This window comes from Rhododendron vialii, chromosome 11a (genome assembly GCF_030253575.1).
Source record: "Rhododendron vialii isolate Sample 1 chromosome 11a, ASM3025357v1".
NCBI classification, from domain to species: Eukaryota; Viridiplantae; Streptophyta; class Magnoliopsida; order Ericales; family Ericaceae; genus Rhododendron; species Rhododendron vialii.
In genome coordinates this window covers 9,053,851-9,065,821 of record NC_080567.1, presented here as the reverse complement: position 1 = coordinate 9,065,821, position 11,971 = coordinate 9,053,851, and the positions used below count along the sequence as shown (strand labels likewise).

The window sequence follows — 11,971 nt, the reverse complement described above, 5'->3', positions numbered from 1 at the left end:
ATTTTGGTGGACTCCAACTCTTAAGTAGTCATCTTGAGTTGTGAGTTGTAGTTATATTGCATGACGAAGGCCGCCCCAATATCCTCCCAAGTTCTTAATTTGGAGACATCGAGAGAGAGAAACCATTGGAAAGCCGAACCAGAGAGTATTTGAGGGAACATCTGGGCCATGGCATCTTTTTCAACCCTCAGTAACTTCATCGCGGCATGATAACCCAACAGACGAGTCTTCGGGTCACCAATCCCATCAAACTTAGAGAAGTCCGGCATCTTGAACCTTTTGGGGAGCTAGGCATTTGGAAATAAGCAGAGTCAGTCCATGTCAATACCACCAGCCCCAATCTTTTCGGATTTGGAGACAGCCTCCTTGAGTTTAGCCATCTTGGCTATCAGAGCAGCCATTTTCGGATTGGGAACAGCCGCTTCAGGGTGAGGAATTTGAACTTCGATATCGGGATTGTCTCTCTCCCCCTCAATTCTCTCGACTCTCAGCGGGAGTCGCTCATTTATCAGTGTGCACAAGTTGGCCATAGAAGCCTCAGTCTGGTCGGCCCTTTCCTGCATGGTGGCCATGTTGTGTTGAAGGTTTGTCAGAACGGTGGCTTGATCTTCTGGAGTATTGGCCATGACGAATGCTTGGGAGGGAGTTGAAGATGACGATGAAGACGGAGAGGACAGAGGCGTCTCGTGCGGTGAAGATGGCGGTGAATCTGCCCTTGTCGATAAATCTGCCAATGCTTCTGTTGCGACTAACTGAGGTGTAAGCCTAGCAAGTCTTCTTTATTATGGACCCGATGGACGCTCCCAAGTAGGTTTGGCTCTTCTTTTTGGTACTTTCTTGTTCGATGCAATGGCTCCAAACTAGACAGTAAAGTAAGTGAAAGCTCAGTGGTGTTCTTGCAGAAGTTTATTGAAAGTATTGAAAGAATGCAAATGTACACGTCATCGTCGTCGGTGTTCACCTAGACTCTACAACTAAAAGACGAGTCTATCTTACGATGTTCGGACGATACCAGAATCCTCGGAATTCTTTTCAACGGTGTGTCCTTTGCTTGAATCAACTAACACTAAGAGATGTCAAGCGAACAAAATTTGATGGTGCTTGTGGCAGCGCGTACAATGTAACGACTACTTGTGCCTCTTGACTGGAACCCTAATTCGTCGTCGGAATCCTAATCTGCAAAATAGACAAGGGGTGAGCGCACCTTTGCCTCTCATGGTAAAGGCCCTCCAATGCCTAAGTTAGTGTCTCGCATCTAAATGACCCTAACTATAAGTAGGAAAAAATGTTTGATTGTAAAGTATTGCATACTTTTTTCCTCTAGGTTTACCTCGTATTTATAGATATGCGTATGCTTGTTGCCCAAGCATCCATTTTGCCCTAGGTTTCCTATCTCATATAGGAAACCCAGGATATTCTGGATTCTCGTTCCCTTATCAATCCACTTCCTTAGTCCTTTTAGGATTCCTTTCCATGGTGGGCCGAACATCCCATTCCCGTTAGGTATCTCACCTAGATCCTACATTCTTGGGATCTAGTTCTTTACTAAAAACCACTATACTGGAACCTTTTAGAATGTTCCTACCGCATTAACACTCAAGGTTGTTTTCCCAAGAGTTCTTAGTCTATTCGGCCATCTTATTACCGAACAGGCTGCTTCCTCTAGTGATCTCTCATGTCACCGGTCCTTATTGCCGACCACTGCCTTCTTTGGCGGCATGACCTCCCTTACTTACTCCGTGGTCCCACGTACCTCGTGTTCGGGTATTATTGAAGCTTGTTCGGGAATACCTCCCTACAACCGCAAAAGAGGTTCAAAGGTTGACTGGGATGGCAGCAGCCTTGAACAAATTTATAAGTCGGTCAAGTGACAAGTGCAGGGCCTTTTTCCAACTATTGAAAAAGAGGGAGGGATATGAATGGGGAGCAGAATGTGAGCGGGCTTTCCAAGACCTGAAGAAGTACTTGGTAGCATCACCACTTCTGTCAACTCCAGAGCTGGGAGAGTCTTTGATTTTGTATTTTGCAGTTTCTGAACATGCAATAAGTGCAGTGTTGCTAAGGAATAGAGGACCCGAGCAAATCCCTATCTATTACGTGAGCAAGACATTGTTGGACGCAGAAATGAGATATCTGCCACTCGAAAAGCTGGTCCTGGCACTTAGGACAACAGTAAGGAAGTTGCCACATTATTTCCAAAGCCACAAGATTGTGGTTTACACAGAATTTCCACTGAGGTCACTGCTACGAAGGCAGATTTCTCGGGAAGAATCTCGACGTGGTCAGTAGAGTTGGGTCAATATGATAAGGACTACTAGTTGCGTACCGCGATAAAGGGACAGGTGCTGACCGACTTTGTTGTGGAGTTCTTCCCGGCTATAGCTCCCCTGCCCCCTACGAGAAAGGAACAAGCACAATGACTCCCTGCTAGGGAAAGGGACCACCAGCCGAGCAAGACCCTCTAGAATGGAAGTTATTCATGGACGGTTCAGCGTGTAATACTGGATCAGGTATTAGGGTTGTACTCTTCCCTCCTGAAGGAGTGATGCTAGAGTTGTTTGTTCGACTGGGGTTTAGTGCGTCAAACAATGTGGCTAAATATGAAGCACTCCTAGCAAGCCTAAGGAGTGCAAAGACTCTAAAAGTAAGAAAAGTTAGGATATATTATGATTCACAGTTTGTGTTGAATCAGTTATCTGGGGAGTCTGAACAAGAAGATGGCGGCCTACGTGGAGGCAGCCAAAGATTTGCTCGACACCTTCGAAAAAGTCTATATTGAACAGATAAGTTCTGGGTAGAATGCCCATGCAGACTCCCTGGCTTGGTTGGCCACAACTGCTCCAACAGAGTTCAAGAGAAGGGTAGCAGTGGACTACCTTGGTGAGCCAAGTATTGGAAAAAGTGTGGAATTGGTCTTGGACGTGAACCAAGAACCAAGTTGGATGGATCCAATCATGGGGTTCCTGCGAGATGGGACGCTCCCTTCTGACAAGAAAGAGGCTCACAAGATAAAGATAAAGTCAGCGCAGCTCTGGCTATCTCCTAAACAGGTATAGCCAGCACCCGAACACATGGTACGTATGACCACGAAATAAGTGAGACGGACCACGCCGCCAATAAGGGCGGTGGTCAGCAATAAAGAAGGACGACACGAGAAGTCAATAGAGGAGGTAATCTGTTCGGCAAAGAGATGGCCAACAAAGGATGAACACATGAAAGCCTTATCTTAAGGGATAAAGGTGGTAAGAATATTCTAGAGGAATCGTGATAAGGATAGGATCCCGTGAATATAGGATCTGCGGGAGGCTCCCAATGAGAATGGGATATTCGGCCCGTTATGAGAAGGAGTCCTAAAAGGACTAAGGAAATAAACTGATAAGGGAACGAAAATCCAAGACATCACGGTTCTCCTATACGAGATAGGAAACGTAGGGCAACAAGGATGCTTGGGTAGTAAGCATCCAAAAATCTATAAATAAGAAGCAAACCTATAGGCAAAAGGTAAGCAATATGTTGCCATCTCATTATTTTCCTACTGGTAATTAGGGTTTTCTCTAGTACGCGATACTAACTTAGGCATTGGAGGGCTTGTGCCGACGAGAGACATAGGTGCGCTCACCCCTGTCTATTTTGCAGATTTTGGTTCCGATGAGAAGCTAGGGTTCCAGCCAAGCGACACGAGTAGCCATGGCATTCAACGTGCTATTACAAGCACCATCAATTTTTGTCCACCTACAGAAGTCCCCAACAGTCACCACTGTGGGCATATGCCCTAAAAATTGCATCGGGTGCGCCCCTTTTTAGAGCGTGGCAAAATGCTCAATTCAGAGTCGCCACTTGGGTTTGAAGATCCGACACCCAAGGAATCGAACTTGAAACGTTTGCTACGTTGTTTGATTTGAAAAAGGCTTGTAGATTGGTCCGTCGTCACCTTGATATCTTAGGTTCGGGAGCTAGGTTACGAGAGGGGAAGGGTTTCAAGGCACCCTTCTCGCCCAATCCGGAGATCAGTCTCTACTCGGGTATTTGTAAAACGTTTGCGATTCTTTCTCATTAATCATGTTTTTTTAGCCAGTTAGGGCGGGGGAACAGTTTAAGGGGATTAAAACTGTAACAGGTTTGCAGGATGTGATATATGGCATGCTCGATTATTGAAAAAATTAGTCCCATGGGGATTTTAAACAGACTGGAAAGCACTGTTTTGGAGTGTCGCGCACAAGAAGAAACTAGCATGCACTGATCAAGTCACTGTATGCAGATCTGACCTGCATGTGCTATACCACTACCTGCGTGCACCAGTAAGTTCAAACACACAGCTCTTATTTCCAACCCTCTAAGTTCTAGAATGACCAATGCACACCCAGGACAAACCACGAAGTTCAAATGGTAGTCATAATATATGGTTACAGACAGTAATATGGGCTACAAAGCCACTAAATGAGTGTAAACACCCCATAAACAGCATGGAGGATAAAAACAAAAGCCAAAGCCTAGTTAGCCGTGCAAAGGCCACTCACTGGTCAGAGACGAACCGGTGCGCGCGGATATTCCATAGTCACGCACGAGTTTGAGCCTGCAAACCAGTGTTTGGTTCTAAATGATCTGGGTTCTGGGACACGTCCAAAAAGGCCCCAGGGGTATTCCATTGCAGGAAATATGAGTATTGAACTACAACTAACAATTTTAACAAAGAAAAGTAGTAGACTAGTTTTTATCATGCTTATAGTGATATATATGTAAACAAAAACATGAAATAACGAGACCCTAGGCTCCACACAAGATCTGCGCGCGCAGCCACAGAGTAGCGCGCGCGTACTATTGACCGACGCGGGCTAGTTCTCACCACTACAGTTTTTGAAACCAGGCTAGCGTTAGGGCTAGGGCTAGTATTGATTACCAGCCTTGACCCTGCTAGCCTCCCTTAAGGTTCAGAACAGAAAGCAGTACAAATGTGTTATACCTTTGGTTTTTGGGTTTGAAAGGTGATTGAGCTTGAGTTAAATGGGTTGGATGGATGGTGATGTTGTTGGATGAAGAGTGAATGGTGTGTTGTTTGCTTGTTGATGTCATTGCGAGAAAGAGATGAACAAGGGAGCTTAGGATTTTAGGTAGAAAACTTGTAACCAAGTTAATAGTCCTTTGGCATGAGGTGTATGGGGGGTATTTATAGAGGATGGAGGAGTGTTGGAGAGGAGTAACCAGCCAAGTAATGGCTGGTTGGCTTGAAGGGAAAGTCTCAAGCTGATGGAAGGTGTGTGAGTGGGTGTAAGGGAACATCCTCTACCCTGAGATTGTCTCTCAGATGAATAAGAAGGTTCCAAAATGCCCCAAAAGTTCCGTGATCATGGCTCGGAAAAGGTGATGGGACAAGGGTTTGACCAGCGTGCGCGGGTAGTGTACCTACATGCGCAGGTCCAAGCAACACTGTGTTGGTCAATGGTCAAACTTTAACTGTTGACCAACACGTGGCACTTGGACCAGTGCGCGCTGGGCTTGGACCAACATGTGCAGGTTGGATTCTGACTTTTGTGTTTAACATTCCCGGGGTGTTCTTGATCCGTTTTCATCACTGGGGAATCAAATATCGTAAGTAAACTAATTCGGAAACCAAGATTGGGATGTCTACAACTAGTATCGATACCCAAGCCATTAAGGTAGATTTTGCTTCGTTGAACTTCGCGGGCTCACTCTGAACACTCCCGAACTTAGATTTGTGTGTTCTTTGAACCGTTGAAAAGCTTGTCGAGTCTACTTTCTAACCAAAGTGGTTGGATCAAAAATAGTTTGTACATCAAAAGATATGATGGTTCTACCATCAGTTGGTCAGAAGATGACTTGCTTTGGAGAAATACTCACATCTCCTTCAATTCCTTTGACCCTTGGGCGATCTGAGCAACCTCCAAACCATCTTTTCATGACTTTTCGAGCACCACAATGGGGTGGCACAAGGCCTTGGGCACTTGGTTGCACCCGGAGCATTCCTTGGCATGCAAACGTGCCTTATTCACATGGTTTACCTGAAAACACTAAAAACACACCTTACGTGCCATATCGCATAAGAATGACAACATATATGTACAAACACAACAAACTAGAGAACTTAAGCACCAAGAATGTACATTATTGGGTGTTTATCACCCACCCCTCCTCTACACATTCCCAGTGTGTGACAAGGGAAACTTGTTTCACATGCTTTCTTGGTATCTCTTGATTCCCCAAACTTCCATGGAACTTAGACCATCCAAAGTTTGCTCTAGCCATGGTATCCCTTGGGTCCACTGGCATATGATTAAAGACGCAGTCATTACGCGATTTCCATATTTGCCAAGCCAGAAAAATGATTTTACCCATACACGCGGGCCCATCTATAGCTGAATCCAAGTGGTCCATAACAGGGACAATCCAATTCATGACAGATGAGATTGCCAAAGATTCCACTTTGTAATTTAAACTACTTCCAAACCAAACTGCATTAGTCCAGTCGCACTGGAAAAAGAGGTGCTCAACGCTCTCAGGGTCCCGAAGACAGATTGGGCATACTAGGGAAGGGTTGCACCTTTTCCTGTGTAAGTTTTGCTTTGTAGCAAGGAAGTTACAGCAAGCTTTCCACCAAAAATGTCTGAGTTTTGGAGGGATATTCATGCTAGGAACATAACCAATCAAAGACGACTTCCACATAATATGCACAAACCTACATTCCAAAAAAAATTGTGGAAAAGTCTCACAATCACCTTTACAGTTCAAACACATCTCTCTCGTAACTTTTCTTCGAAATAGAATCTCCCGAATCGGAAGAATACCGTTAATGCATTTCCACACAAAAACTTTAATTTTGTTCGGAACCGGGAGACTCCATACCTTATTCCAAACTTTCTTATCACCATCACGCATGCTCGACTCCCCTCCTGTTATTCCCTGTGTCGAACCTTGCCCTTAAGCCTCATAGCAGATTCATACCTAGAACTAACTGAATAGACCCCACGGTTCGAGAAGTGCCATACCCACCGATCCTCAATGTTCGAACAAGGAAGTGGAATCAAACGCACTGCTTTTGCATCTTCCTCCTGCATTACTGCATCAATCACCTCCATTTTCCACACATGCTGAGCGGCATCGATAACATCACAAACTCTTAAGCCTCTCCTTCAATGGATACACCAACTAAACGAAACCCATTTGATTTTGGAAGCCATGGATCCACATCCCACTACAAGAAAATGTACTATTAGTGACTAAATTTGCCGACGCAACACAAATTTCGTTGCTAAATGTAGGCTTTTGGCAATGACATTTTGTCTGTGTCGGCAAAAAATCCAAATAGTTAAACTTTTTGGCGACGTTTGCTCTTTTTGTTGGCAAAAGCTATTGGGAAAAGTCGGCTCATGGAGGGAAAGATTTTGCCAACACTCAATTATTCTTTGGCAACGCGTTATGCATAGGTAAAAGATGAAATCTTTTGGCGATGAGCTCTCCACGTCGGGGAAAGGCTAGACCCATACATTTCATAGATGGACCTTTTTCTAGCATAATTTGACCTATAAGCCCCGTTCCGGAACGTAAAAAAAGCTCTTATTTTTTAAGAAGGCAATTTCAAGCTAAAAAATTATGGTTTTATTGAAATCTAAAAATATGCAATATGGATCTTGTTTGAAAGATTTTATCGAGATCTTTTATACGATGCAAAAAAAATTAAAAAAATATTTTTTATTTACATTATTTTTGAGTTTGAAAATATGAAATAAGCTGCTTATTTTTTAAGAAGGTTTCTGGAACGGAGCCAAGTCATTTGAATTTTTTTTTTTGTTTTAAGTGAACTTTTTTGGCTTGTGATTGGAACGTTTAATATTTTTTATTCCTCTTTTAAAAAAGTGGAAACTACGAAAAATTTTGATTTTTTACTTTAAAAGAAGAAATTAAGAGAAGCAATACGAAAAATGGGGACTCCTTTTTTTTTTTATTTTTTTTTATCAAACTATCATGTGATTTACTCATAAAAATTTGACCAAAGAATAAAAAAATGACAAAAAGGAATTCCATAAAAAGAGTAAATCACGTACATGAGTAAATAAAAAACAGAACCACACGGAAAATAATTGAGCCCCGCTATGGGTACACTGTTTGGTGTACACCAAATACACACTGCATTAGTGGGACTCATTTTGGGATTCCACATAAATGATCAGAGACACTAAATTTTTTTAAAATATTTTCCAAGGGTCTTCGCAAAAAAATGAGCTCATCTGAATATCGGTAAATGCTTCATCGATTCTTTGCTCAATTTCCTATTAGTAGATTGGGTATAAAATTGATCAAGTCTTTACCAATGTCCGGCTAAGCTAATCTTTTAAGGGAACCGTTGAAAATTGTGTTTAAAAATTGAGCGGCTCTTATAGTTTGGTGTGCAATGGTATATCCACAGTTTTATTGAAAATTTGAAACTAATAAAAAACAGAACCCGCGGAAAGTTTTCGCGTGTAAAATTGGCGCTCTGATATTTCCATCCGTTCCCAGCATACACCCACCACTTCCTCTTCTCTAGACGGTTTCTTCCACTTTCTGTTTCCTTCTTAAGATCTGTTCCTCTTTCTTCTTTCAATTGTTCGAAGGTTTATTCTAGGGCTCTTTTAAGAGAAGCATACTGTAAAGGTAAATATTCTACTCTTAGTTTTGTTTTTTCTGTGAAGACCTACATGTTGATGGCGCATAACTGAGATCTCCCTCTCTCTGTGATTTAAGCCTCTTAATCGGAGAGTGATTCCACCCAATGGATGAACGATTAAGACTTATGTGATGCTAGTTGTTGACAATTCTTACAGACCCATCCCATGGGTAATATGTAGGTTTGTCTTGATTTATGTCCTAATAGTTTGATTATTATTTCCCAATACAGTTACCATATCACTTACCAATTGATGGATTCATTACATATTCTGAGCTCTAGTTAGTGATTCTCCAAGATCTGTTGGGACATAGTGCAATTTTCTCGTTTGAATCAATTTTATTTGGGTATGTTGATTTCTATGAGGTTTGCAGTCATTTATCAATTATGAGGGGTGATGTAATCAGTTATTAGATTTCCTTCTTTTTTTTTAGTTTCTTGTGCTTGCAATTGTTTGTTTGTTCAAACCCCAAGGGGGCTGTCCTAGTGATCAAGGCTTGCGGCCTGGGACTTAGAGGTTTGCTCCCTCCTAAGGTCTTAGGTTCAAAACCTCTTAAGTGTTATCAACTCCATTGGGCCAGTTCATACAGAGCTTTCCTCTCGCTTTAATTGGGATCAGTGGGCAGTAGAATTGGTCCCCGGGATTAATCGAGGTGCGCGTGAGCAAATCCGGACACCTGAATTATAAAAAACATTTTTTTGTTTGTTTCTTTTTTGTTAGTGTTATTATTCATTGCTCGTTTCTCCATTTTGCCTCATGTCGTTATTGCAAGTAAATGTGAATCTCATGCCCATTATAGTTGGACATGAGTTGGGTATTGCTTTCTGATAGATTTAGTGAATCATTTATGGATGGGGTGAACTCCTTTATTGAACTTGCACAGGCGCATTCGGGTGAGGCTATGGAGATTAAGTGCCCCTGTATCAATTGTTTTAACTTCTACAAGCAAGAGTATGATGTTGTGCAAAGTCATTTAACGTCTAGACTTAAAAATTAATAAAATGAAAAAGATGTTCATTTTCAATTTTGGGTTTATTTGGATTTTTTCTTTTCCTGCATATGATGAATTGAATTGTTTTAACTACCTGTTTCCTTGCTTCCTTTCTTGAGTGAGGTGAGGATGCGTATTTCTCCCAAAATGCTAGTTTTGTTTGCTTGCTTTAGTTCATATTCATTTAATCTCTTCAATCTCTTCGTTTGTCATTTATATGTGGTTTTGCCAAAGATGCCCAAAGTTCAGAGAAATTTTGTCAAGCCTGGGTGTAGTTCCCAGAGGCTGACAAAATATGAGATGGACAGACAGAGAAACATTGAACGAAACTCAGCAGTGCTATCTGCTTTGGGATTAAAGACCATGTCAAAAGGCATTATTTGGTTCAAATCTGACAGCCAAGAAAAAAACTATCAAGGAGGGAAAGAGCAAGATGAATTGTTGCAATGATGATAAGGAGTATCAATCGTGCGACGATGAGGAAGGGATGAGCTCTCGCAAAGATGTTGCATCTTCCAGGTTTCAGGCAAATAAGGCAATGTGTTTGCGCAAAATATTTGGACTTACTCATCAAACAATGGTCATTTTAACAGTTCTAATCATTAAGAATCAAACATTTGAAAGATTATATTCCTTTCCTCTTTGGGGCATGTTTGCAGGTTATCCTTTCAATATGGTGACTGTTGTGTTTGCTTGGTTTCATTTATATCCATTATCATTTTGCTGCTGTCAGACTGTGTGCCTAACATCGTCAGTGGGATTAGCTCTAGCTTTTTAATAAATATTTTACGGCAGTTTGCTTTCATTTATATCGATTTTCCTTTCCTCTTTGCACACATTTTTTTAGTTGTGATGTCTCTGTACATATATCATAAGCTTACAATTATAAGATCGACAGGCTGAACTGGAAGCTAAGCTTAAAGAACAATCACAAGCCAATGTCACTGATCTGTTGTCCAAAGAACATGTTTCTGTCAGTGTTCTTGGGAAGCGATCGGTTTTTTTGAAGGAATATGGGAGTCCCAAGAACACCCCCTCATCTTTCAAACAGCTTCAGGCACCTGATTCTGAGGTCATTATTCTGCAACACCAGGTAGATGAGCAAGCTAAGGCTTTGGCTGAGCTATCTAAGACATTAACTAAGCATACTCGGACCATGGCCGTATTGCAAGACATTGTTCGTGTGTTGGCTGTGAAGGCAGCTGTAGATCCAACGGACATTGTGGAATTAATTAAAATGAGCAATAATGAGGAGGGTGCATCAGACAAAAGAAGGGATGCAGCTTCTATTGGTTTAAGTAAAGGTAAAGCCTATGTCTTACTATTTTGCTGCTATCTCATTTTGCCTTATAAGAGCATTAACCGTCCACTAGAGGACAGATTAAGTAGTCATGGTCATGAACTCATTTAGTTTAAGTTATCAAAGTCATATTTATAAAAGCCTATAGGTAAAGTAAGCTCAAGTTTAGAAGCGAAGAGAACATTTGTATGGCTTGAGAGTGTATCTGAAATTTATTGTAATACTTCATTAATTACAGTATGGCTTCTAAGGTATTTTTTCGTCTATTGACACACATTTATTGGTGATTTTCTTTTTCAGTTCGTTGCTTAGACTTGATGAGCTTTAGTAGTTGTGTTTTCTATTGGTATATCTGATCTCTTTTCGAAAGAATATAAAAGAAGCTTTCTTCCTCTGAACCTGTAAGAGACCGCTTCGTTGGGTTAATTTAAATTATTTTCGCAGTATACAAATATTAGTTGGTTTGAAATATTTCATGAACAAACATGACACCTTTATAGGACTTCAAGTTGCAACTAAGTTCTAGATATTAATGTAAGTAGTCAAAGCACTTCTAATTGATTTTTTTTTTTTTTTTGTATTTGTCGACAGATTGATGATGAGAAGGGTTTTGCAGCAGAACGCGACTGCCTTATGTTTTTAGGACTCTCTTTTCGATCTTTGCCTGGTTGTTTTGGGATGGTAGGATGTTGTTGAGTTTGGTGAATCCCTCTTTATATATTGGAAATGCATTTTGGATTACTTTGTGGATACTGAGGATGGATTATTATTAATGGAATGTATTTGGATACCTTTGGGGTTGATTTGTTTCGAATTTCATGAGACATGGGTACTTACGTGTGATTTTGTGTATACATTTGAATGAAATGCAAAATGCTACTCACACAACAACTCACACAGTCTCTCACATATATGTGGGTTTTACACACACTACTATATGTGGGCTCCACGTGTATGTGAGAGATTGTGTAAGTTGTATTTTTGAACGGGTTGCCAACACCTAATTATTCTTTGGGAACG

General features: G+C 41.3%; 3 protein-coding genes across 5 annotated transcripts; 2 read left to right on the top strand and 1 right to left on the bottom strand.

Moving 5' to 3' along the window:
- Window positions 1–652: 652 nt before the first annotated feature.
- LOC131306837 (uncharacterized) lies at window positions 653–2,289 on the top strand. The gene is made up of 2 exons (XM_058333265.1): window positions 653–757; window positions 1,777–2,289. Exons 1-2 carry the CDS (start codon window positions 653–655, stop codon window positions 2,287–2,289), a joined length of 618 nt encoding a protein of 205 aa, XP_058189248.1.
- A 3,831-nt stretch (window positions 2,290–6,120) lies between these two features.
- LOC131306836 (uncharacterized) lies at window positions 6,121–7,091 on the bottom strand. Its single transcript, XM_058333264.1, has 2 exons — window positions 6,958–7,091; window positions 6,121–6,691 (listed from the first exon to the last, which is right to left on the bottom strand). The coding sequence occupies exons 1-2, from the start codon at window positions 7,089–7,091 to the stop codon at window positions 6,121–6,123; spliced, it is 705 nt and encodes a 234-aa protein (XP_058189247.1).
- A 778-nt stretch (window positions 7,092–7,869) lies between these two features.
- LOC131307585 (uncharacterized) lies at window positions 7,870–11,765 on the top strand. Of its 3 annotated transcripts, none has more exons than XM_058334177.1 (4): window positions 7,870–8,646; window positions 9,886–10,186; window positions 10,550–10,955; window positions 11,252–11,352. In XM_058334177.1, exons 2-4 carry the CDS (start codon window positions 10,085–10,087, stop codon window positions 11,305–11,307), a joined length of 564 nt encoding a protein of 187 aa, XP_058190160.1. In that variant the 5' UTR covers window positions 7,870–8,646; window positions 9,886–10,084; the 3' UTR covers window positions 11,308–11,352. The 3 variants fall into 3 exon arrangements, with proteins under 3 accessions (XP_058190160.1, XP_058190161.1, XP_058190162.1); XM_058334178.1 differs by having other exon boundaries at window positions 8,737–10,186; XM_058334179.1 differs by lacking the exons at window positions 7,870–8,646; window positions 11,252–11,352 and adding an exon at window positions 11,543–11,765 and having other exon boundaries at window positions 8,653–10,186.
- The last annotated feature ends 206 nt before the right edge of the window (window positions 11,766–11,971 follow it).

What these genes read in the sequence shown, in the direction of transcription:
- LOC131306837 (XM_058333265.1), top strand. Translation starts at nt 653, where the DNA reads ATGACGATGAAGACGGAGAGGACAGAGGCGTCTCGTGCGGTGAAGATG. An exon ending in TTCTGTTGCGACTAACTGAG is followed by an intron (nt 758 to 1,776) that starts GTGTAAGCCTAG and finishes GTATTATTGAAG; the next exon opens with CTTGTTCGGGAATACCTCCC.
- LOC131306836 (XM_058333264.1), bottom strand. Translation starts at nt 7,091, where the DNA reads ATGGAGGTGATTGATGCAGTAATGCAGGAGGAAGATGCAAAAGCAGTG. An exon ending in GTCTATTCAGTTAGTTCTAG is followed by an intron (nt 6,692 to 6,957) that starts GTATGAATCTGC and finishes TTTGGAATGTAG; the next exon opens with GTTTGTGCATATTATGTGGA.
- LOC131307585 (XM_058334177.1), top strand. Translation starts at nt 10,085, where the DNA reads ATGAATTGTTGCAATGATGATAAGGAGTATCAATCGTGCGACGATGAG. An exon ending in CCAGGTTTCAGGCAAATAAG is followed by an intron (nt 10,187 to 10,549) that starts GCAATGTGTTTG and finishes TAAGATCGACAG; the next exon opens with GCTGAACTGGAAGCTAAGCT. An exon ending in TTCTATTGGTTTAAGTAAAG is followed by an intron (nt 10,956 to 11,251) that starts GTAAAGCCTATG and finishes TTTCTTTTTCAG; the next exon opens with TTCGTTGCTTAGACTTGATG.